The 26,632-nt window shown below is 39.9% G+C and overlaps 1 protein-coding gene across 2 annotated transcripts; it reads right to left on the bottom strand.

Annotated features, from left to right (window-relative positions):
* On the bottom strand, positions 1 to 25,529 carry ARFGAP3 (ARF GTPase activating protein 3). 2 transcript variants are annotated; one of them, XM_079304233.1, is made up of 16 exons: positions 25,334 to 25,527; positions 19,815 to 19,933; positions 19,262 to 19,334; positions 17,221 to 17,352; positions 15,997 to 16,083; positions 14,608 to 14,689; positions 14,233 to 14,289; positions 13,099 to 13,145; positions 11,875 to 12,020; positions 9,702 to 9,827; positions 9,160 to 9,282; positions 6,605 to 6,742; positions 5,783 to 5,906; positions 4,762 to 4,852; positions 1,564 to 1,685; positions 1 to 925 (listed from the first exon to the last, which is right to left on the bottom strand). In XM_079304233.1, the coding sequence occupies exons 1-16, from the start codon at positions 25,400 to 25,402 to the stop codon at positions 908 to 910; spliced, it is 1,554 nt and encodes a 517-aa protein (XP_079160359.1). In that variant the 5' UTR covers positions 25,403 to 25,527; the 3' UTR covers positions 1 to 907. The 2 variants fall into 2 exon arrangements, with proteins under 2 accessions (XP_079160359.1, XP_079160360.1); XM_079304234.1 differs by lacking the exon at positions 6,605 to 6,742 and having other exon boundaries at positions 25,334 to 25,529.
* Positions 25,530 to 26,632: the final 1,103 nt, after the last annotated feature.

The following is a 26,632-nucleotide window of genomic DNA, read 5'->3' as shown; positions in this document are numbered from 1 at the left end:
TGAGTTTATATCAATTGTTTTTATTAGATATCAGCAGTTTACAAATTTGAATTAAGAAAATTACAGAACAGAATTAACTTGAATTCATTCTTGGTTGTAAAGTTTTTTCTTTAAGATCATAATAATCTTTATGCAGGATGTCATCAGCAATAAATTCTAGACTGTCTAAAACACAGCCCCACTATTTCCTTTTTCAGTAATTGATAATTTATCAAAAATCTAAGATTGTGCTAAACATTTTAACAAGTATTTAATTAACTACTCTATTAGGCCCTTAGTATATTTCAAGTTTTTTTTTTTCAATTTTTACACAATACAGAATTTTTAAAAGCACTTAAGGATTCCATATTGCAATTTTTTTTGTAACTTTCAAAACTAGGAATAAATAGACAGTCCCCACAACAAGGTGAAATCCACTATTCAGTATTACCACATTTTGACTTGTCCACACTTCACATCTAAGCACAGAACCTTCTAGCTGGAATACTGTTTTAAACCACTAATTCCCCACCATTTAATGCACATCAATTTATGACTTCAAGAGCTTTTACTTCCTGGCAAGCACAGGTTTAATTTAAATGTGTATTCTGCTACAGCCTACTAAAAACCACCACCTCCTTTCTCATTCCTGCCTCAGACAGAGCCAGTAATGAAATAAAGCTCCCAGCTTATCTAACAATAAGGTTGTTAAGAAATAAAGACTGGAGAGGAAGAAAAAAAGAAAAAAGTATATGCAATGTAACAAGTTGCTGCAAGATTTCTGCTCTGTTAAGATGAAACAGCACTAAGAGGCTGAGTCAGAAATTTGCACTAAGAAACAGGTAAAAATATCATCAGTCTTAAGGCAACCTTCATTTGAATCAGCAGAGTGATTATTGTGTGCCTGAAGAAGAATCCTTCTTGAGCTTCAGGAACCATATCGATCCTAGAAAAGCAAAAACAGCAAACCAGGTATGAGTGGGTTCCCATGGAAAGAAATCAGTTTTACTTCCATTTGTGCAATGAAGGGCAGCTGAATTCTTCAAGACTTTCAGAAAATTGACCAGTGCTTCCCAGAACTGGAGTTGAGGGCTGAATTTCAGGATAATCAGCCCGATTTTCCAACACCTGAGAGCTCCCAAGGAATTGCCAAGTGACTGGAGCACAAACCATGCTGAACACTGAGGCCAGGATGGCTTATTTTGTGCAAAAACAAGGTCAATGAAAGAGCCCAAGAACACAAAAGTTGGGCTGGATGATCACTGCAGATCCCTTCTAACCAAACTATTCCATCCCGAGTTAGGAATAGTGATGAGTTTAAAAACAGAGTGACAACAAATAAATTTAATTATGGGATTTTTTGTTTTAATTGAAAAAAAATTATTCTAATGATCATGAGCTAGCAGGTAAGATTTATTTTTTTAAATTATAAAGATTTACTGTCTACTTTGAGAGGTCTACAGAGCTCAAAACCAAATTCATTCTTTTCTCTCTTAAGATAATTCAGTGGCAGGATCCATGGTACTAAATCCCTACAGAAAGACCTCAACTGCTGGTTAATAGATTGGGACATTTTTTACTCACCTGTATAGATGTCATGACTCCATTAGCAAGGACAGAAAGTTTTCCAGCCACGGATTTCACTCCTTGTTTAAACTGAGCTATATCAGGAGCTGAAGGCAAGACATTGGTAATATTGTAGCTTCCTAAAAGGAGAACACACATGGAAGAAACAGAATTTTATATTAAAATCAACCTTTTTCTTTTCCTCCCTGAAATACAGTGTATGACTAGGAGCACTAGACAGATCTCAATGTCTTAAATGCATCTTCCTTTGGATTGTTTTCAGGTTTTCCTAATTGCACCTGAGGGTGTCATCCTCTACACTCTACATTTCCACTAAGGAATTCATGTTGGGATAGCAGATGACCTGTTCTGTACTTCCAGTCTGTGACAAGCTTGTTTTGTATCCTCAACAGCTGTTACCCCTTGCAATTAAAAGATGAATGCATTTCAGAGGTGGCTGAAGTGATGAACTCTATTTGTGTGCATGCACAGAGGGGTGATTTCCATGCTGTATGAACACTTGTATTTTGCCTTCCTACACCTGAGGCTTGGAAAAATCCACAGAAATTACAGTAAATGTAAATAAATTAGGTTTTAAAACTCCAGAACAATGCTGGCAGTCTGGCCTTCCTTAAAGTCAATATATAGTTTGGACAGAGTTAGCTCTGCTGTTATGTGAAGTACAGTTCTAAAGGTAACAGAAATCAAAGATAATTAATGAACTACTCTAATTGCACTCTAAACTAATTGCATGCTACATATTAACACGCTAACAATTACCATCATCCACTCATTGGTGAAAATAATGAAAATAATCCCAGCAAATACAGGATTTGTGCCTTTGACAGTATCCAAGTGAACCAGAATCACAGAACTGTGATCACAGAGTCAATCATTGAATGGCCTGGGTTGGAAAGACCCTCTAAGATCATCCCATTCCAGCCCCTGCCATGGGCAGGGACACCTTCCACTATCCCAGGTTGCTCAGAGCCCCATCCAGCCTGGCCTTGGGCACTGCCAGGGATGGGGCAGTCACAGCTGCTCTGGGCACCCTGTGCCAGGGCCACACCACCCTCACAGGGAACAATTTCTCCCAAGTATCCAATCTAACCCTGCTCTCTGTCAGTGTGAAGCCACTGCCCCTTGTCCTGTCACTCCAGGCCCTTGTCAGGAGTCTCTCTCCATCTTTCCTGTGGCTCCCTTCAGGCACTGGAAGGCCACAGTGAGGTCACCCCAAAGATCCTGGGAATAAATGTGGCTCCATGGAGTAACCATCCCAAACCAGATCATTTTCCAAATGGAGACTCCTTTTAGTCTTTCAAATGGGGTGGAAGAGGAAGAGAGAGGAAGAGAGGGAACCTGTAGGTCCCCTGTCCTGCCTCTTTAGCAGGCTGAGACAGACAATCCTGGAGATCATTGGTTTCCCCTAAGATAAGAGGCTGGTTTGTAGCACAGATGCCTTGTCACATTCAGAGAACTTCCCACTCCAATCCTTCAGCCCAGCATGGGTTTATAGATATTATAGATCCTCTTCACAAATTATCTTCAAGATTTCCCTCAGACAACCCTATTTCCGAGCTGTTATTTGGTCTTCTTATAATCTATTCCACTCATCAAATGCTTCAGGCATTTTTGTTGCTAAAATCAGTCACAGAAATACAATTTGCAGCTATAAATAACCTGAGAAGCTCTAACCACTTCTCAGCCACAAGAATTCTCTCATCATTTGCTGGTTAAGTTTGGTTGGTCTGAAAAAGTTCCTGTAAACTTTGCAGGAAAGCAACTGCTTTTCTTGTGGTTTCCTTCCAAATCAGCACCTTCAAGTCAGCCACATGACTTTCATAAGCATCAGCTTTGAAATAATGCAAAAAGGCATTTTCCTGCAGGCCCCTCTTTGGTTAAAAACCTCCCTACAGCATTCTGTACACAAGCAAGGAGCCCACACTGTTCTACCCTGACATCTCACAGTGCTCACAAAAACAACCTCAGATGCAAAGCATGTTTTGGTGGTTTTGCTGACAGTGTCCTGATTATGTTTATTTTATGGAACTAATGATAGTCAGGGCATTAATTCCACACCAGACAAACTGTCAGTGCAGTAGATTTCTCCAAGAAGGGTGACCCCTCAGTTTTTGGGGTGGGTGGTGTAGCAGAAACAGGCAGGAAAGGAAGTTTCTGTACATTTGATATAGTGTGAATTTATGACACTATGTTGCAAGTGCTCTTTCAAGTGGTTAAAACAACTTACTGTGATTTCTGCTTGGTATCTTCTTCCCTTCTGAACTTTTTCTTTTCACATTTCAAATTCCTAAACCCTGGTTTTACTTAAGCAGCTGGTAACAGGAGTTGCTTCTCTGCTAACCAGTGTATTCAAACTTTCAGGGGAACAAAACTAAACTGTCACACGTTCTGGGGTTTTCCCCTCCTACTTTTCCAAAGTAAAATCAGATGCTGGACATTGTTTGTTATTCCAGCCTATCTGAATAATTACTCACAGATTTCAAGTTCTTCAGTAACTCTTCTTTTTCCAATTAGTTAAGGAAACTGAACTGATTAAGCATATAGAATATTCCACTATTTGCCACCTTTTCCACTGCACATTATTGCACAATCCAAAAAGTGTTGGAAAGAAAACATGAGACATTTTCAGTACCCTAAGGGGGTTCTTTTCACTCAGTCTAATCTTCCTCCCTTTCTGATTTGATCAACTACACTCTCCAATGTGAGGGGCTCCAACAAATCTTTGAAACAGACAATCCAAGTGAAGATCTTCCTTAATGATTTTGCAAGGCCAGAGGTAGAAGCAAATATCCCACTGAATGGGTATGCCAGGCAACAGATGACATGGGAATTTCAAGTCCACTAACATTTTATTAATGATTTTTCCTAGATCCTCTATTATTAGGAGAACTAATAAGCTACTTATAGTAACTCATCAAAAATACTACCTGAGAGTCCATTTAGGTGTTACCTCATTGGAAAACATTAGTTTTCCTTTGATAAATGCTATTTACAAAATAGTTTGTTATTTGCTGAACTTAGAGAATCAAAACAGAAAACTTGAAATTCAAGGGGTTAACTTTTACACCATGATAGACCTGCCCTGCCTGTTGGATTATCAGCATTTTGCTTGCAGAACACAGTGATGATGGCTGTGGTTAGAAGCAGAGGCTGCATTCCCACATGCTCCAGTTTCTCTCTCTGTTTGATATGTACCTGTTGGTTGTTTTCTCTGGTCTTCAAACAAGTCAGCTGAACTGATGGATGTGCTTCCAGAAAGCCTTTCTAGCCGAGCCCTTGCTTCATACTGGAAAAGAATTGAGAATAAAAGGATGTTATCAGCTTGCTGCCACCTTCTGAAGTCATGTCAGATAATCTGAGATTACATTTAGAACTGAAGTGGACCATGCTGAAAGCTGTGCCCATTTCAGTTTTCACATCACTTACACTCAATTTGTCACCATCCCATTTCTGAGTTACCCAAGAGTGACATTTATCACTGCAACCCCAAGGGTCCCACTCTCTGTTAGTTAACCTACAGCTGCTGAAAAACTATGCAACCATTAAAACAACAAAACTAAAAACAACAAAACAAAACAACTAAAAAATGTGAAACAGAGGGTGAAGCATTGCATTTTACATTCTGCTGACCCTTCTAACCACATGACTCTTTTAAGTCAATTTTTCCAAGTGCCTGCAAACATTAATTATATTTTTAATAAGTATTTGCACTGCTAGTTTTCCATTAAAAATCTCACCTCCAAAATGCAGCACAATACTATATCTTTTTTTCTAGGCAGATTCAACTCCATGCAATTCACTGAGTAATTTATTTACTTAGTTAACTTTGTAACATTAATGATGTTTTCATGTAGCAAACACACCACAGGACATTTCAGCAGCAGTTTGTTGGCATCAGTTTGAGAATCTAGAACAAATTAAGCCTGATTCTATAAAAAAAATCTATCAAAAAGGAGTGCTGAATCATAGTCTACCAGGAAAGAAGAATGATGATGGAGGTGTATGGTCAACTGCAATTGCTTAAAATTAAATTCTAAATGATCAGAAATTTGTACATTTCCATCAAACAGATAATCAAAGGGATAAAATTCTATAAGCTCACTAATTGTACCAATTTTAACTATTTACTGCCTTCTCTCTCACTCACAAGAATACAATTTTTACAATCAAAGAATATTTTAACATTTAAAAATACTTCTCACTGTTTCCTACTTACATCAGCCTGATCTTGCCTTCCAAAGTACATGTCTGATGAAATGGCTTTGACATTGCCAAATTTTTTCTGTGCCTCATCTGTGTTTGCAGGAGGTTCATATTCAGGCTTACGCCGAGATGCAGGCCTGGAAAGAAAACAAAATAAAATAAAATAAAATACATCAGGGAGAGAAACCTCATTCAGATTGTGCCAGAATGAAAGGAATCAAACAAGAAGCACTGAAGTGCTCCAACTGTAGCACAGGTAAATGAAAAATATGATTTAAAGTAGAAAGAAGAGAGGCAGACACATCAACCAAGCACATCCCCCCTTCCTTCTTACGTTTTCTACTTGGTTACAAAGATAAACATACAGATAAAATAAAAAATACAGATAAAAATAAAGATTTTTTAAAATTATTATTATTATTATTATCACAATCAGGCCTGTTGTTTGTGTCTCCCAAATTTTCACTCATTTGCTAACAAGGTTTCTTTTGATTCATCCCACAATAAACAAAGCAGGTATGTGCTCAGAACAGGGCAAATATTTGAGTTTCTCCCCACATCTTTTGTCTACTTCCTCTTTTGCTGAAAGTGTTTGGGAATTACCTCCAGTGCATGAACTGAATAGCTCTGAGCACAACAGACAGTGCTTAAAATATAAAGAAGAAATTCAGTTTTCAAAAGAAATTCAGTCAGGAAATCACTGGACTGCTGATGGAAGCTCTGGCCAAATTCTCCTTCCACTGACTGAAGAAAATCCCAGTACTATGACCAAGACTCAAACCACATTAAAACCTGGGCATTCTGGACAAAAATCAGTTCATTTTTCTTGGTGTACCTGTCTGCAAATCCCGTGCTTTTTGAAGTTAACAATGTATCAATGTCTTTACTATTATTTTCTTTCTTCCAAAAATCATCTGAATTGTCATCCCATTTAGAGAAAGTGCTGCTCCTCAAATCTGAAGAATCATAGTACCTAGAATAAAAGAGAGAAAAACCTATTGAAAAGTCAGAACTTTGCTGATTTATTGAAAAGTGGCAATATATTTATATGTTGTTAGATAATGACTGCTATAAGCAAATATGTTTTCACCAAAATTACAGTTGTCAGTGAGTAATCTGGATTTCACAATACTGCTTTAGAAAATTTGTACAGTTGAATCCAACAGCTCAGAATAGGCAGGAAAGCCTTTATTTCTGGTTCTGTATTTTTGTAAATCCAAATATTAAGAACTTGTAGGTTTTGCAGGACATTTTATTAAATGCTACAAACTCGTTTGAAAGTGAGTCTGAATTTAGTCAGGCAATTTTTTCTTCAAAACTGTGGGGAAAACACAAAATAAAGAAAAGGGGAAAAAATGAAGCATCTCTGTCAATTCTGTTACATGATTTGATTTTTTCCCCTTTTGATTACTTACACATATCTCAGCATATGTGGAAAGTATTAAAAAAAAAAAAGCAACACCAAAACCTATTAAAATGCCAAAGATTAAAATTTTGTGCTTGAAGAAATTTACCTCAAGTTTGGCTATGACCAGGATGGGGAGAAAGATGATCAAAACCACAGGGGCATAAGAGAATGAAACCATTCAGTAGAACAATTTAGGATATTAAAATATCTGAATTTTGTGAAAAATACTCTTAAAAAAGCAAGTTCTCCATGTCTGTACTGCAGCAAAGTCTCAGCACTGAGCATGGAAAAGATGATGGACAGATCTGGAATGAACTTCTACAAAAATCAGGAGCCTCTCTCCTGAAGTTCCTGAAAAAAAGGTTTCTTTTTTTTCCTGACAAAAAGAAACCACAGCAATTTTATAAATTCCATAATAACAAACCCACAAGGTGTTTTTAAGGATTTGAAGTTTTCCAGTCTCACAATGCCACCAAAACCATGGCATTGGGCAGGGCCTGCATGAGCTGATTTGAGTAAAAGTGTTTATTTTCAGATTTTTGTGGCTTTGCAAAATAGTTCTTCAGTATTTGGGGTGGGGGAGAGAAAGAAAAACTGCATTTAACTGAAAACAGTTTTTTATGTTGTGACATTAATACAGATTTTATGAACTGTAGCAAAAGCAAAATATTAAAATTGAGGACTTTTAGAGGCTTTAATTTGATGTCTAAACCTTGAGACCATTACCTTGCTTAATTCACTTATCAGCACTCTAACACCCAGTATGATTATTTTGCTTTTGGGCATACACTAAGATGATGCTAAAGCCACTATTTCAAAGTCACAGCTTGAAATAAAAGATAATAACACCCTTAACAAGTCCAAATCTGACTGTTCTTTCTTTAAAGAGAATGAACTTGTGTATCAACTCCAACTAAATCCTCCCAGCTCCAACCAGAAAAACAAGAGCAGGGAACAGTCAGGTTACAATTTATCCTCTCATCATTGAATTGCAACACATTAAAAAGCCTCCTCCATAATTCATCCTTTGCCTGCTGGTAGCTGATGAATAATTTGAGAGCAGTAACAGTTCTTTTCAGGGAACAAACAAGGCAAGCACTGAAATGTTGTGTTTTATTTTACAAGACTGCTGGCACTTTCCTTGGACCCACGTTTGTGTTTCTGCTGCAGTGATTACACTACAAAATAGTGACACAAAAACCTTTGTGCTTTTATTTGCCTGTCTACCAGCAATTAGATACAATTTCTCATGTTGCTGTGGCACAGATTCAATAAAGGCAGTTTATGAAAGCAACACCTGCTTGTATCTCTCAGTCCAGAAACAGCTGGTTCATTGCAATTAGCACCTCTGAGATGTAATTATTTTTCTTCTCCCAAGAGCAATATTTTATAGTGTGCATTGCATTCATCCTCTGATAACAAATGTTTCAATTACTTTTCTCTTCCATTTTATGTTCAGATACATAAAGGTCTCTGAAATAGGAACACACCCAGCACAACACCTCAAAAAGATTGAAGATTTTGCATTTGGCATGCAGAGAATGATGCAACTGTAGTACATCTAATATCAGATTTCAAGGCTTGTTTAATTTGAAGACAATACCACAAGAAAGAAAGAAAAAAGGAATGAACAAAACTCATTCTGACAAAAAATTCACCGGATTTGGAATACTGCAAATAAAAGTTTATATGGAACTGTCTGTGCAAGCAGAAACCAGAATCTGGACAAGATAAAATCTACAAACACAGAGTTCAGACCACTTTCCCAACAAAGCTACCTCCCCTTCTTCCCAAATCCATCTGTCACTGAGGCAAATCCAACTTTTCCACAACTTTTCTGATTCAGATTTCCCTAGAAAACATGCTGGGCGTGTACACAGGTTCCAACTGCCTTCATCTCAGCTTTCAAAAATACTGTGCATATTATTATGGAACTTGCACATACTTCTGGGCTCATCCAAAACCAAAAGCTTACAGAATACCTTGAGCTAGAAGAGAAGTAAGAGTCTTCCACATCATCCACATACTTCTTCTTTGGCTTTGCAATTGTAGGTGTTTCCTGCTCTATTGTTTGCATATCTGAGGCAACTGAGTGGGAGATGTTACTGGGGACAGGAAGAAAACAAGCATGTAAAGAAACGACAAAACTCACACCCTGGAAGAAAAAAAAAATAGTCAAAGCCCAAATCTAGTTTCTGAAGCTTGTTGAGAAAGCTCAAGCTATACAGACATTTAAGGGAAGAGGAATTAAAAGAAAGGAAACCCTTGGAAAACTGTTCTCTCAAGTAGGGACAGGACTTCTGAACACAAAGCCTGTTCTGACAGCTGGAAAACACAATCTAGGCTGACCTCTGTCTGCCAGGTTAGAACTTAATCTATCAGAAGCTTCCCCTTGACAAAGAGATTTTTTGCTGATATTGCTCAAGTTTTCATAACATGCTCAAGTCCATTTCTTCATTTCCTGTGTAAAATGAGAGATAAGTGCATAAACCACACACCACACAGTTTCCAGAACTTCACATACCTCCTGTTGCTGCCCAATCCCATGCCAAGCCTCTCCAGTTCTGTTTTCTTCTTACCAGAGAGGTTCAAGGTTTCTTCTCTTGCTTTAATATCAAGATCTTTGTAGGCCAACCTTAGTGATGACACTCTGTAAAAAAACACAGTTGCCAGAGAAATGTCCAATGCTACAATGAATGATCAGCCCAGGAACATTAGGAGAAAATTAACAATATTTATTGTAGCACTGTATTTTCTAATGTCTTCCCTTCAGGCACATCTGGGCCCAGGTAAGTCTCCATCCCTTACCTCTAAACCATCTTTTTCCAGTCACACCAGTGCAGCAGAGGATGAGGTTTTACATCTTGATTACAGAATTGCAGTAATACTGCTTAAATTTAATTTGTCAGGTCAAAAGGAATAAAATTTTTATTAATTTTAATGAGCAACTCAGCAATATTTTAAATCTTAAGTCTCAAATGGCATGAAGTACAAATGAACTATCAGAAGAAAGGCATATGAGATTTAGGATGCTGCAGGTAGATGTGCTGCAAAGCAGAAATGAAAAACTGATTAACATCTACTCAGCACTTCAGGCAGTAAGATTAGCAGCCCTTCTCAGGAAATCTATTTTATGAACATCAAAATCTTATTTGCTGTTGATTAAAACAAACGGGAATACTGATCAAGTTTTTTAAAGTAATTTTAGCTGTTCTTATCAGTGCACAGCAAAAGATAAGGAAATTGTCTACAGATTTAAAATCACATTTAAAGTTTCATGTCTCAGAACTCTTCCTCCTTCTAAACACTGAATTACAATAGAATCCCTTCCACTCCAGCCACATAACAAAGTCATATTGAATTAATTTAGTAAATCTTATTACTCAAGCTTTTAAAATTAAAACCACCACACAAATTAGTTAGAACCAAATGCAGTTTTAGCAGAGCTCACCCTTCCTTTCATTTGGTATCTGCTGCCACCTACAGTTAAAATTCCCAAATGATAATCTCAGGGAAATACAGTTCTCTTGCCTCCATTGGGACTGGATCCACAAACACAGTGTATGTGCATCCCTTGTGTTCAAAAGCATTTTAGAGGGTTTTGCTACTGCAAAGTGCTTTTAATATAAGTTGGCTTGGATCTTTGGATTTATACATTTCTGACACAAAACCCAAGACACTACTTGGGACTTCCTTCAAAACTAAATTATACAACCAGAGACAATATTGATAAAGAATAATACTACATGAACAATCATTTTTTTTATTATTTAGTTGTTACTTCAGAGTCTCTCCACTGGTAGCTTTTGGAAATCATAAAGAACCATGATGTTGTGGTTAAAACACTTCAAATGTTTAAATCACAATCCCCTTGTGACTGGCATTTTTAAAGAAACCAAAATATTCATTTCTGCAAGGACAACACAAAAGTAATGGGGAGGAGATTATAGACCAAAAACCATGAGCAAAAGGTGATCCTTTGTAACAATTCAGAAAATTTCTTAAGAGGTTATAGGAAGGATTCTCTAGTACCTGACAGGATGTTAAGCTCTGTAACAGCATAAGTGTGCACTAACCAACTATTTAGTAGTCTAATTTTGATGACAACAAATGAAATATTAAAAACTAGAAGCACATAGAGAAATGTGCAGGAACAGCACCCTCTGTAGGGCTGAGTATTTATTAATTAAGGTGGACCAACAGATTAAATGTCTCAGACAGAATTGTTCAAAGACTTTTGGTGAAATGAAGGCAGTTCCAGTACAAATCAGTGGAAAATTCCATCAGACAATTTGAGACTTACTTAAACTTCCTCTGCTTTTACCCAGTAAGCACAAGTTGAGCTGAATATTTCCTGTGCTCTTAGAAAAACTGTTTTCAGCAGTATTGAGTACACTACACCAAAACAAAATCAACTAGGTAACTAGAATGAGATTGAAAAAATTCAAGAACCAAGAATCTTCTAAATACTTAATTTTCTCCAGTAACTCATCAACTGTATAAGTAGATATTTAATAGCCAAAAAAAGGCACTGGGAGAATTACTGCTTGGTTCATCTTAACCATGTCTATTTGGACTTTTTTTTTTTAACAAGTTTTACTGGCATATGCTAATCTATGGTAGTATTTAAAATGCTGTCAATTAGCTCATTAAATTAAGCATCATAGTTTACCATTGTATAATTAATTCATACTTACAGTGGCTCTTCCTTCTCAGTTTTCTTACTACTGTGAAGATCCTCTTGTTCCTTCCTTTTATCTACAGCTTGTGCTTGTTTTTCAATCTCATTAAAGCTTTGGCTGCTCACTTTTTGGGCTCCCAAACCACCTTTTTTGGCACCAAGCTGAAAAACAACAAACCAACAGACCCAATATTACAACTGAGACAACCAGCTCAGCTGACTCAACAGCCAGATGTGCAAGCACCAGCAAACACTACACCCTGTCTGGGAACAGTCCCTGCACAGCAAGAACAATTTGGAGCAGAGAAAATACTTCTTTCCATATTTTGGACTTGAAAATTCTGCTCCTGCTAATTGTTCTTACAAATTTAGTTAGCTTTGCAGTGAAGTCCCACAGAAAAATTCAAGTATTTGGGTTTTAGTTGTTCAGAGATTGGCAGGCTCAAATAGATATAATACATAGAACAACTCTGGTTTCTTTTGTTGCATAGGAATAATATAATAAATTTTGTTGCAATGGAACCATTATTTGATTTACAAAACATTAATGCTGCAAATATGGATGCAATGGTGCATACTCAGATGGTGGCACAGCCCTCAAACTGCTGCTCTTAGTCTCCTCTGTGTTTAATTCCTCACCTGCAACACTGCAGCAACAACAAAATTCACAATGCATTTATCTTCACTTTTTATTGCTTTAAAGCCTTTATGTAAAAGTCCAAGCCATGCACACATACATCACAAACTGTACCTGCACCTGTCAACCCAGTTCTGTTGTTCTCACTGGCAGGGAACAGATCTGCACAAACCACTCAGAATAAAAAATTCCTCTTGGGTATTGGGGTCTTCTAGTGGGAGCACAAAATCATGGGATTTAATCTAAATTATCTGCTCTAATAAACCTTTAAAATTTTCTGCCCTACATTGGCCCAAACTTAAAGGAGTGACTCCCTGCAACAAGCTGTCACCCTGATATCCCACAATTAGGGTGGCATTAGGTGACTATTAGGGTTTTTTCTTGAGTTGCAACATATCCAAAACTTCAGCTGCCTTCCCCAGTTTCCCTTTGCCTTGAACCATCACTGTGAGACACTCAATTCTCTTCATGCCTTTTTACAGAGACCAGATGCTAAAAGTCTTAAGATCCCATGCAGAAACAAGTTGGTAAACTGTCTTTAAACTATCTTGAAATAAATGACCCATAACATAGTTAAAACACTCACTGTTTACATACACTTACCCCCTTCTTAGGTTGATTTGGCTTCTTTTTTATGAAGGTGGTGCTCTCTGCAAGGATTAAATGTGCATTAGTTAACATACAATTCTTATTCATTCCAGAACTGCACAAGAAAAATTCCATAACATCAACTGCAAAATAGATTTTGCCATTTATTTTCATGTCTTTCTACACTGAGGGGCTGAGATGCTAAACAGAGCTACAGAACAGAGCTGTGAATATCTCCAAGAAAATGTGGGGGGCTACCTTTGATTGGCATCTCTTGAAAACATACAATAGGAGTAAAATTGCAGCTCAGCTGTCTGCTGCAGGTTCCTGCTAGCTGACAGAAAAGGAAAGCAGGACCTGCTCTTCTGAATCAGACTTGAGGTCCACCTGACCTCACATCCAAGATGAGTTTTTTCCTGTCTAGAAAGGCACTGGATGTGTTCAAACCCACCAGTGACACACAGAAAACATAGCTGCATCACTAGAACACCACAAGCATTATGAACAGCTCCTATTGGATGTCTGTGCACACACAAAAACCACTTTGGGCTGAAATTTGTGTGGAAAAGGGCAAACACAGAACAGAGATTCTTCCTTTAAGACAGAACTTGTGATGTGCAAACCAACCAAGAAAAGCACTTGCTTTAGGAGAACATGTTAAAGATACAAATGAGAAAAGCTGGAAGTGCATCCAGTGAAGTTTTTTTAGTCCCCAGCTCTAAAATAAAAACCCAAATAAAAACAGTGATGAAGACAATACCTGCCTAAAGTACAGAAACAGGCCCAGACAGCATTTCTTTACTACCTCTGTGCTGCTGAGAATCAACACTTTGTTATCAGAAACCTGCTCCTGCAGAACAAGCCTCACAATGACAAATCACTCTCTTTATTTCACTTTCTTCTATTTCCATCAGCTTTCTTTCCTTACTCACAGTATGATAAACTGTTCAGTGTTAAATATGAGAGGCTGGTCATTGAAGGTATTGCAATACCAACACAGGATTTCTCCTGTCCAAGTCTTTATGTTCAGATTTCTGAAAAGGGAGCAAAATCTATTTCCACAGCTCTTCCCAGGCAGGCATTCTCTGTCCAAAGGGATATTTGGGTTCCCTACACTTGCTGTTCTTTTCTGCTGCTTGCACTCATTACCTAATGCAGGCTGTGGGGATGAGCTAAGGCCATCAACACTTGGTCCATGTTCTGGTCCTAAAAGATAAGGAATATTAAGGGTTAGAATATCAGAAGGCTCTTTAGAATACATGAAGTACCAAAACACATCTCACTGTACTCAGGGTAGTGCCTGGCAGAGACACCATAATGTGCTATTTCATATTTCATAATGTGCTATCACAGCTTTCTCAGTCACTAAAGAGCAGCAGGCACCCCAAATTCTTGTGTTATTAATAATGGTTAAGTTATTTAATTAATAGCATTATTATTAGCTATTAAAGCAGGGTAAAAAGAGACTAAACTTAGAGAATATCAGAAAAATCCAACTTATTGTTAACAGAGAATCAGCTGTACCTTCACAGGATTCTGGAATGTTTTCTGAAGTTTTCTGCTGGAGAGAAACTGGTTCTGGCAACATCCACTCTGTATCCTTTGCCTTGGGAAAAAACCCCACAAAATCAAAAGTGCACAGAAAATAGAATACAGCAAATAAATATGAGCACTTAGCTAAAGACTGCCTAAGCATCACTGGTTTCTTAATACTGAATTCTTACAACTTTTAGGATTAAAACTGTACTCCGAAGGGCAGCTATTAAAATTATAATAAATGCCTCCCTTTACTAAAAACAAGCTGGTTTCAATCCACTCCTGTGCACTTTTATTTCCCATCTCAGGAATTTTGCTTACCATATGTTTACCATCAAAAACAGTAAAATGCATTTAAAGTGTGCTTTAGATTTATTCATTGTATGCAAGATGATTAACTGTCTGTGGTGGTTTGTAAAGATTTTTTTTTAATTTTTATCTCTTAAGACCTGAGCAGTTTTTTTGGAACTTGACAAGGACTAACTAGGGTTGGATTTTTAATTCTGACACATTGTTACACTAATGAGAAAGTTTGTGTGTCTTTGTGAAACACAAATGCAAAAATAAAAAATCTCAGGAAAACTAACTAATAATAAACTAATTAGTTTTTCTGTATGTTGTCAGTGTAAAAAAGAAGTGTGTTAAGACAGAAAAAGTATTCCAAAATTTTTAATCTAAGTTTTAGTCTTTTTTTAACATAATTTCTAATAATAAAGTTTTTAGTTGTACTACTTAAAGTTAAGCCTGTTTTGCCTTTCTCCTAATCCCATCTCACAACAAAAAAATTTCAAATTAACAAACCAAAACCACTACACAAAACTGATGTTTTCTACCCAATTAAACCAAAACCACAACAGTTAGATATACTCACCACACCTTCTCCCCACTAGAAGCTCTTGCACTTTCCATTTTCTACACATTTCATTTTTGATTTTGAATATCACAGTCATCCCTGGTGTCCTCCCACTCCCTTCAAATACATCCCCCTCAACAGGCAGTTTGTGACCAGGTCACAATAAATGTTATGAGAACTATTACACTTTGCTGATTGAAAACCCAATGTACAACACAGAACATTTATATCACAGCACTTCCAAACAAGAAATCCTGGCTCCAAGTGGAATTGTTCTGTCTACAAAAAACCAGATTTTCAGTCCACATTTAGCTACTATTTGGGGCATTTAGGATGCTCATCTTACAAAGTGGTTCACATCCAGGAAGAATTCTGAGACTCACAGAAGGAAAAGCAGATACACCTTAACTCCCTGACCTACCTTTTCTCTGTAAGTTTTCTTTCAGGGTTTAATCTTCACCACAGAGCTCACAGTCAACAGAAGTGTTTAGAAAGCAAACAAGAATTAGACAGGTAATTTGTACCTTGGTAGAAACATGGGATGCAAAAAAATCTTCCTCCTCTTTGCTTTGAGGTGATGCTGGTGGCATTCCACACCCATCTGTCCACAGCTGAAATTAAGGGACAGAATTTTACAGGTTAATTGCATGAATTAATGCATTTATAAAAAGACTCTGTTTTGTTTTCAGGTTAAAAATGCATTGATTTTTTTTTTCTTGTCCATATGTTTTCCTTACAAATTTTTCCAATGTCCAATAGATGATATTCCTTTTTTTAAAAATTAAATTCATACATATTTCATGTATTCCTGGTGGACCAGCCAAGAGCTCTGAGCAAATCCAGATCTCAGGGCTGGGGTCCCCAGAGTGCCACAGGACTGCAGGACAAACTCCAAGCTGTGACCTGCACTTCAACATTCCTCACAGGTAAATCTTTTCTCATGGCTCTTCCTACTCCATGCAGGAATAATGACCTCTGTCAGAAAGGTAAGTGAAGGTGCAACAAGCCCACCTCACCATACATGCAGTACATTGCATTTACTTGAACACATTTTACATCTTATGCTGTTAACTAAGTCAAAATAATTATTATCTGAGCCCAGTGATATGAATATTGTCCATAGTATGAATAATTAAGAATCATCCATTGAATTCCATGCTGTTTGATGCACAGATAAGAAAAAAATCAAGTTTTCTTGCTTTTAATTTCCACTCATCTGATCAACTTCACATGAACCAGTCACAAACTTCAACAACCTGAATTAAACAATCAAAACATGTTTTTTGTGCATAAAGAAGAGAACTGTTTTCAAACTTATCTAACATTTCAGAAATCAATTCTGGATACTTTGCTTAACTCCTGTCAGCACCTAACAATGTTTTGACAGCTTGCATGAACTGCCTCAGCATTTCTGATGGAGAACAGCAAGTCCTACACAACTTACTAATTTGCCAAATATTAGTTTTGTAGGGAAAAACCCTAAAAATACACATTATTTACCTGTTCAAAACAAACCCCACTTAAATCATACACAGTCTGTAATTAATTTCACTACAATTTTTCATGCTGTAACTCCTCTAAATATTCAATTTCAGATAAGCAAAGACAAAACCACTACACGGTTCAAGGAGAAACAGCCACATTATCTGAACACTGAAAATCTTCAAACATCAATTTGAAGTGACTTTATAGGGAAAGAAGGTGAGGTTTTTCAGGAATCTCCAGGCCTCAGGACACACACTACTCACATCAGTGCCATGCTTTCTCGTGGCCTGTGTGGCAAGAGATTTGATCTTCTCCTTGTAGAGCTGAGCAGCACGGCTGTTGTACTTGGCGTTGGTGTCATTGGTTGTGCACCCATGTTGGTGGAAAAATGCAGACTGGAAACCAGAAAATGATGTGAGGAACAGGCTTAAAAACATCTGACATAAAAATACATTGCAATGCAGCAAACTACTCTGCTCCTCTGCCTAAATTTAAATCTTTTAAATGATGGAGTCGAAGTAATCTGCTTCTTAGAAACCTTAATTCCATTCACCATAGAGATCTGATCTGAAAGCACAAGGATCCAAGGACATTTTGGATTTTCTAGCTACCTAAAACACAGCAGGAAGCTCAGGACTGCTGCTATCCAGGATTCAGCATCATCAGCCATTACAGAACACAAAAGATTGATGTCAGTCTAGCAATGCTTCTACCCATTAGTTAGTAAAACTGGGATTTGGTATTTAACTGGAAGCAAAAGGGAATGGCTTTTTAGTGCCATTAAAAGAAAAGTCTTAATTTTACTTTAAATGTCCAGACAATTTACAATCTGTTTTTTTAAGTTTCAAGTATTCAGCTTCTGAAGTAAGCCAAACCAGACCACTGAAAGTTTAGGGTGTTTGGGGAGTTGCTGAGGGTGTATTGCACCCTCTTGATACAATGTATGATAGGAAACAGTGACATCCAAGCAGGAAGACAAAACTCCACAAAATTAAACAATTAAGTTTTATTGTTATTCATCTGCTAACAGGTTTTCTAAGATTACCTGAAGACTTTTTCAGACTTTGCCATCTCTTCTTTCCAACAGCCTCAAACCCTTTACATAGCAAAACTGATACAATTTAATCAAAGCTTTTAAGCATTTGGCTAAAAAATAAACTATTCTCAACATGAAATCTCCCTCCTCTCATTAGTCAAAACTGTGATTTTCATGTACCAAGTGGCATAACAAACCTAATGAGGACATTCATAAAAAGGAAAGTAATAACTTAGCAAGGACAGGCAGAAGAAAAAGAGGGAAAAGACACTGTGTAACTGCTCAGATCTGTAAGCCTGAGATAATGACTTGCTGCATGCCCAATTAAAAAAAAAATCCTTCTTTGGAAAATACAGAAGTGTAAGATAAGTAACAATGACCCTGAACTCGGCATTTTTTGTATGTAAACAGGAAAAAAAATAGAAAACTCCTAAAGACTTAAGGAAAGATGGTTAAAACTGTCAAGGCAAAGACTATGGAAAAGCAAGCTTGGGTGAAGCTGCCTAAAGCACAAATGAAAAAATGTAAGGGATAAGCATTCAGGGAATTAAAAGAAAAGCAGAAATTGCTTTTGGAAGTTCCATGTCCTCACACTGAGTGGACCAACTTAAAGAAGCACTCTCAGTTAATTGTGGAAAAAGCTGTGAAAAGATAGCCAAAGAGCTTACAAAAGAAAACAAAAGGGGAGATTGAGAACAAGAAGTTCAACAGAACTTCAATTTATAAACAAGTTGTGTAAGTACATGAAAAGTCCAGCTGAAAAGAACAGCCAATATGAATTGGCCCAAACCATGACACTGCTAGTCTCCCTCCAGCAATGCAGCTTGTCTTATCTTCAGTGCTCAGGTGAAGTCAGATCTTGACTCCAGGGTGGCTTTTGGCAGTTCCATGGGTTTGGCATGAGCCATGGAAGGAATGATGGTCACACAAGAGGCCATGAGCTTGCTCCACAAGCCATCTTTGAGCAGCTGCTAATTAGGCATGTACTGACAAGGAATCTAATCTGGCCTTTTTAGTGATTTTCATCACTGACTTTTAAGAAAAAAAACCAAACATTTTCAGGCTACACTAAAATGGAGAAGTTGCAAGAACGGAGGATAAAATTAGCAGCCAGAAGAATTCTTAAAAAATGGGGAGGGGTGGGCTGTAACAATGAAAAAAGACTGGAAAAATAAAAATGAGCCCAGGAAGAGAGGTAGTAAGGACAAACAACATTTTCCAAGCCTACCAAGCTTCAATGTGCAAAGCAAACACTCAGGAGCACTTACAGCATTTGCATTTCCTCCAACCTGCATGCATCTCAGCTGGAACCAGGACCAATTGGAATCCAGTTCTGTAGACCTGAACACAAAAAATGTTTTTAGTGTTACCACCAATGCTATTTAAAATCACTCTGCTTCTGTTGGGTTTTTTTTTGGGGTTTTTTTGCCAAGTGTTTTTCTTCCCCCCTTTGTTTTTTGTAATCTACAGTTACTTATCAGACCCCAAAAGGCCCTGAGTCAGGAGCTGGGACATTCACCTGGAATAGGACAAGCTCAGGGTGCAGATTTATTGCATCATTGACTGCATGAGCTCTACTCAAGTATCAGAACCACAGAATAGTTTGACTTGGAAGGGCAGAACTCAGCTGCTTCAGGAAGCAAAGGTGGCAAATTGAACACAATTCCCAAGAAGCTGTGAGACACAGCAAAGCCAACACAAACACTAAGAAAGGCTGAATCAGAAGCTGAGGGAAGAATGGGTTTTCCTCTCTGAGCAGATCTGTGAACAAACAAAACCATGGGAAGATGGATTTTACTGTCCAAACACACCAGAACTCACCGAATGAAACTCAAGTGAACGCCAAGGGACCGGTGTGTCCCTGAGCAGTCGATACACAGAAACACTCCATAGGTGATGCTTGCCCAGCTGGGGTTCTTTGCTCCACAGTCAAAACACACCTTAAAGCAAACAAACATCAGTGGCAGAACCTGAGCAGAACCAGGCCTTAATCACAGGTCAGTGTAACCCCCCTGCAGTGATCCAACTCCCTTAACTCATTCTTAGGGCGTGTGTTGACATGACAACTCCACATACCCTAATTTTAGACATCTAAAGAGGAGTTACACAATCTGCCCACATAACTACAGCCTCCCCATTCCCAAAAATAGCCACTGCACACAGGTGGAGAAATCAGGTCAGAGAACCCACATCAGCCTAGTTCAAACACAGTGTTCCCAGCACTGCTGGAACAGCAAAGTGGTTAAGAAACGTTTCCCAAGGGCAGGCTCTCCTCATGCTGCACCTGTGAGCCCCAGAAGGTTATCAGCAGGACTAATGCCATCATTATCTACTTTCCTATATGGAAACCTTGACCTTCAGGGCAAGCCATGGCAATCCAGCTGTGAGAAGAAGGGCTCTGAGCACAGCCTACCCAGGCAGCCTCTGCAGATATTTGCATGATTCATCAGACACCAATTGCCACATCAGCCTTTCCACGCTGGTTAAAAAGCAACCAGGTCCACAATTACTGCATGGACAAACCCAGGAATTTCCTACCCTCTGCCACCACGCTGGATCTCTAACATTCAGCCAAAACAGCAAGAGCTGAGTCTGTGTGTGTCTCACACACTTTGCAGGCTGGCAGATGACAGCTTTCAAGTCCTTTTTCAGCTGAGTTTTGTGCTACATTGACCAAGGAAAGCAAGGACCAGGAAAAAATTACCTGATACAAATCAATTATCAAATGCAAGGAACACAACTTTAAACAGAAACAGCTATTCTGAGTTAATGCCACATGTACACATCTATTCCTGCATGACAGGACTTTATCTGATCAATGCTTTTTCAGAGGTATCTGCAAAGGCTGCAGAGTATTTTTACAGTAAAAGTATCCACCTAATGCCACCTAAAAGTGGCACCTAATAAGAAATAACTCCACAGAGAGACAAGCTTTTAGACAGAAATTGACAGCATTCCAATTTGCAACTTCATCCTTTAACATCCTCCTATAAACTTAATGCATCCTCAGATAGCAATGGAAGTTCTAGCTATATGCAGATATAAAAAAATAAAGTTTATTCCAAGCCAAGTGGGGACATATGGAACAACATAAACAAGCCACATTGCTTCCAGCACCTCCTTACCAGGCTGAACAACAAAATAAAAATAAAATGGAGATGTATTCTTGCCAGAAACTCCCTCTGTAAACCTGGATAGAGATTTTTGTCTCTATTTTTTTGTATACACACAGTCAAACAAGCTCCGAGTCTGGGCTCAGGTCATGTCACCCATCATCCTTCCAAATTAATATCAAGTACATGCCCAGGAGCAGTGTGAGGCTAAACTCAGTTCAAATTTATCAGGTACAAGCACAATTCACCAGCAGATCCAGCATTAATTTTTCCAACAACTGAACACTTTGAGGATGAGCTTCAGTTAGGGCATGAGTGGTACACACAGAAATCATGGGGAACACAGCTCCTGCACGTGCAAGTCTTGCCCTTCCCTCTCAACAGGGACCTAATGCTTAATTATAATTTATTTTTAAATTTATTTTATTATTATTGACATATCCCACTCCTGTGTGTGGAAATGGGGCATTCACTGGCATACAGCAGGAGTTAAGGCAACACAGAATGGGTGACAACAGGAGAGGTTAGAGTGAGTCCCTGGAACAAGCTCAGGTGGAAGAATGGCACAGAAGGGGAAAAAGAACAATGAGTAAGACTTCATGTATGCCATATTCTAAGAAAACACACAGCCTAAGTAGTCAGAACTCGTTTTTTTTTCTCTCAAATTCTTCGAAACAGGTCCTTAAAAACCATGAGACTCATCTTCATTTTAAATTTACTATTTCAGTCTTTTTCTTACAAGGCCAAATGAGGATGGGAACAACAAAAAAGGAGAAGATTCTACTTGCAACCAAAGCCAACAGAGCAGCCCTGGTCTCACTTCTGATACAGGAGACCAAAGCTGACTTACAGCTGGAAGTCTTGTGGAAAATCCCTGGAGTACAAATGGGAAATGAGAACCTGGAGTGGGTGGTTGAAAAAACCTCATGTTTTTAGAAAGTCAGTCATAAATATACCTGAAGATTCTCCTCTTTTCCCTTTCCTTTCCTACAGTTATGAGCACGTTGTAATTTCAACATCTTAAAGTCAATTGCATCACCTTGGCATTGGCTGCCACAGCTCAGTAGCTTCACTCACACAGGAATCCCTACCAGCCACCTCTGGAGATTATTCACAGGCAGAAAAATGGACCTTCCAGGACTGAGATGCAAGCAGGAACACACAATTTTCTTCTGAAAGCAAAGCAGAAACTGCTATTTCCATCAATGCTATGTAACAGAAATAGATGTGAGTTTCATTAACATTTAGACTAATTTTGCTAAGCTTTCTCAATTTTTAAAGTGCTTCCCACCACATAAATTTTAAGAAGAATCAGGGGAAACAATTAAAATCAATTTCACAGCCTTCCTATGAAATTGTTTCCATTTTAAAAACACACAAATTGTATTTTCTGCACAGATTAAGGTGAACTAAAATTTTTAAATATTTATTAAAAATATACTTGAAGGATATGCTTAAATAATCTAGTGCTTTCAAAGTACACTTGCATGCTTTATGTTTATTTTGTGTTGAAACACTTCACAGTGTAGATCCAGTAAGAATCACTTTGGAATAAACCAGCCAAAGACCTGAGATGTCTGTACAAGAGCAAACACAGAGATTTGGGTACAATCCACAGCAAGCAGTCAATAAATTATAAAACATCCAGCTTGCACAAAACACCTACATTAATAAAGAAATAAATAAAATATTGACATTGGCTATGAAAATGCAGAATAATGCTATTTTTGGCAGGAGCAGAAGAGGTGAGTGGGGTCAGCAAGAGCTGGGTCAGGGTTGCACAGGGAGTTTCAGCCCCACAATCTGACCCTGCCCTGGAATGGGGCACATCCACACCTGGCCATTCCCAGGCTGTGGATCCACTGCCTGAACACCAACCCAGCTGGAACTCAGGAGGCAGTGCCACACTGCCAGGGTGATCTAAACCCCAGCAGCTCCTCTTAGTCACCAGCCACTGTCCCCAGATATGCTTTCCTTCTTCTCTTGCATCAGCACTAACAGTCACAGCTGCTGATCCCGCTGGGAAGCAGCTCTGGACTCAGAGCAAAGGTAGGGACAACTCACAGCACAGCACCAGGCCAGGAATGCCAGCTGAAGGGAGGGAACTGCAGGGCTGCCCACGGGAAGGCAAGAGCACTGCTCCTTGTGGAAGTGGCACTACCCTAAAATGACTTCAGGGACACTACAAGATAGTAGAGTCCATCCTGGGGCAAAACCCGACACAAACAAAACCACACCCAAACACGCTGTAATAGCAAAACTCAGCTACTGATAAACCACCAGCACACACTCACACTGGGAGTCCAAGCACAGACAGGAATACCATCACCAACCGAAGTGGAAAAGCACAAAAAAACCAACATTTTCAGAGGAACAGATCTATGACAATAAAATAGACTTTCAGCACAGCCTGAGTGTACAAGTCATGAAAAAAGCTGAGCTGTAAAGCTCAAACACTCAAGTTACCAATATCAAGTGGCTTAAGGACTATGAACATTTTTATGGGTACAAAATACATTCTATTTAATATCTGTAACATGTTTGTTAAGTCATCAGGCAGCTGATCACCAGTCTGCTGTCATCAGGCAGTTTGACATTATGGGACACCCAAAGACACCAAGAACTCAAAACCTGATCATAAAGGGAACTAATATCGAATTAGATGTTAATTTCAAGCTAATTATTAAAACATCACTTTCAACACACTCTAACCCACTAATTAAACTGCACGTTTATTAAAATGACAATTTTTTTCCTAAGCTCACGTGCACTGAGAACTGCTGCAGAGCACCCAGAACAGTGTACATGCACTGACTAGAGCAGGCAGTTCTTCCCAGGCTCTACCCATAAACTGCACAGTTAAATCAAATTACTAAGCTTTTAATCCAGAACCTTGTTCAATATTTGCACTTCCCCGTGTCTTTCTTCCCCAACACAAAATAAAAAGACTTACAAATAAAAGGGGCAGACAGACTGCTTAAGAACACAACAGAAAGGAAACAAACAGAAAGGAAACAAACACGAGAGGAGAAACTGATGGAAACAGCTAGCTGATGGAAGAAACAACTTTTACTCCAGGAGAACAGGCAGACAGATGGACATGGGAGAGCTGTGAGATCTAAGCTGCTGTTTTGCACTTTCCCTCTGCCTTCTTAGGTCAACCAGACCGGTCATCACCGCATTGTTATCGAGCTCTCTGTGCCTGAGCCACTTCTTTGTCCTGGCAGCACACATTGTGCTTACATTGCTAGGTCAACACTGAATTTCTATGTGGCATCTGACACGGGGACACAGATACACCTGAGCAACCACAGGTACCACATCCATGGGATTAAACCTTCACAGGAACGAGGAGTCCAGCACAAGTACTCCATGCTTGCCAGGCAGGGCAGTACTTTCTCCTGTGATCCCAATACAGAAAAAGCATCACAATAGCCCCGAGTTACTCAATTTTCAGGCAGAGCGCCAATTAATTTCAGGAGCTTGTAAGAGATCTTCTCTCATCCTCCTTGTTGGGACTAGGACTTTACTTGATAAACTTTTTACCTCATTGCAAAGGCAAATTTTAAGAATATTTTTGTAGAAACTGAGCGTTCACCTCTGAGCTCTGCTTTGAGAAACCAGCTCCGTACAGTCTTAATGAATTGCGTTCAAAGAGTGGAACTCAGTTTTGGACCACGGACAGACATCCGGATTCCCATTCCCAGAAAACAAACCCAACGTGTTCCTCCGTGAGGCTAATCCCAAGTTTCCTGGTGGGTGTTTCACAGGTACACGGCAAAGCCAACACAAACAGAGCGGCTGAAGGCACTCGTGCCGACACCTGGCCAGCCCTCACTCCACACCACAGGAACACCTTGGCACCGGGGAAAAACCCACCGGAGCACGGGACGAGACTGAAAAACGACAAACTTATCACAGGATTAAAAAAAAAAAAAAAAAAAAAAAAAAAAAAAGAAATAAAAAAAGAAACACAGGCTCGGCTACGCTGCAGCTGGTTGGGAACTTGTTTATGCGCCAGCGGACCCGAGGCACCGCACGTCGCCCCCACGGGCTCATCCCCGGTACGGAGGGACGGGGCAGGCGGGGAAGAGCCCCCGCTGCCGGCTCGGCCTCCCCGGGCCTCTCCGCGCCGTGCCGGCTGCGGGCCCCGCGCCTCCCCCGCCCGCGGCCGTGCGACGTGTCACCGCGGCGGAGCCGCCCGGCCCGGCCCGCCCGGCCCCTTACCTTGTTGGTGGGCACGGAGCGCAGCCGCTTGAAGATGGCGGCGATGTCCTGCTTGCTGGGCTCGCACATGGCGCCGGCAGAAGCGGCAGGGCCGCCGGGGGAGCCGCGGGCGAGAAGGGCCGGGGCTGCCGGCGCTGCCGGGGCTGTGCCCGCGCCGCCGCTGCCGGGACGCTCCGCCCGCCGCGGCCCGGCCCCGCTGAGGGCGGCGCGGCCCCGCCCGTTACCGCGGAGCGCGGAGCGCGGAGCCCGCAGCCAGAGCCCCCGTCCTGCAGGCACAGCGGCGCTCGGCCCGCGGGGCTCCTCGGAGAGCAGCGAGCCCGACCTTCGGATGCTCCGGGCAGGGGGACTCCATGAAAAAAATCCACCTTCTGTCCAAACGCAACCTTTCCAGACTGCGTCCTCTCGTCCTGGCGCTGTCCCCTCCTGTCAGGGGCTGTGCAGAGCAATGGCCCCCCCGAGACTCTTTTCCTCCAGGTTAAACACCCCCAGCTCCCTCAGCCCCTCCTCATGAGGGCTGTGCTCCAGCTCGTTCCCTTCTCTGGACACTGCAGCCCCTCAATGTCCATCTGCAGTGACAGGCCCAGAGCTGGACACAGCACCTGGGGAGGGCTCAGCAGTGCCAGGACAGGGGGATGGACAGTCCCAGTCCTGGTGCTGTGTGGCCACACCATTGCTGACCAGCCCAGGTGCCACTGGCCTTCCTGCCCCCCTGGACAGAGCTGGGGAGCAGCAGCTCCAGCCCTTCCCTGCTGGGCTCTGCCAGCCACTCTTGCCCAGCCTGGAGCTGTGACTGACCCTTGTTGTTCCTTTGGTCTCACCCCCCCTAATCCAGCCTGTCCACATCCCACATCACGGGCTGTGGGAGTAGGACTCAGCCCCTCTCAGACCTCCAAGAAATTTTTTGACTAAACTAGGAGGCCTGACATGATTTTTTAAATTATTTTTAAGATGATGAAAAGGCCAGAAATAATAAAAAAATCATTTTTCCTGTCTCTCCTTATACTTCACAAAGGAATAGGCTACAAAGCCGATATCCATGAAATTATCATAGAATCAATTAATTTTTCCTCTTTCTCTCTACAGGTCATCACACACTGTAGAAGGCTGAGGGCTTTAGTTGTGAGGCTGTTGGCTGAAGACATTTGCAAGCAGAAGAGTAAAAGAAATGGACCTCCCTGGGGATATCAGTCACGTAGCATTCCTTTTCCTACACCTCTGAGACAGAGTTGTATTCATCTATTAAAAAAATATAAGATTATTAAAGGTAATATTGGCAAATTTAGTTCTGACATCTCACTG

This window comes from Erithacus rubecula, assembly GCF_903797595.1.
Source record: "Erithacus rubecula genome assembly, chromosome: 4".
Lineage (NCBI taxonomy): Eukaryota > Metazoa > Chordata > Aves > Passeriformes > Muscicapidae > Erithacus > Erithacus rubecula.
The sequence above is the reverse complement of the archived record's forward strand: the minus strand, read 5'-3'. Positions and strand labels throughout refer to the sequence as shown.

Excerpts from the sequence above, each read along its gene's own strand:
- ARFGAP3 (XM_079304233.1), bottom strand. The coding sequence starts at position 25,402 with ATGTGCGAGCCCAGCAAGCAGGACATCGCCGCCATCTTCAAGCGGCTG. Across the intron at positions 17,353-19,261 it reads TTGGAGGAAATGCAAATGCT|TCTGCATTTTTCCACCAACA; the intron begins GTAAGTGCTCCT and ends TCTGGTTTCCAG. Across the intron at positions 14,290-14,607 it reads CATTCCAGAATCCTGTGAAG|GACCAGAACATGGACCAAGT; the intron begins GTACAGCTGATT and ends CTTATCTTTTAG.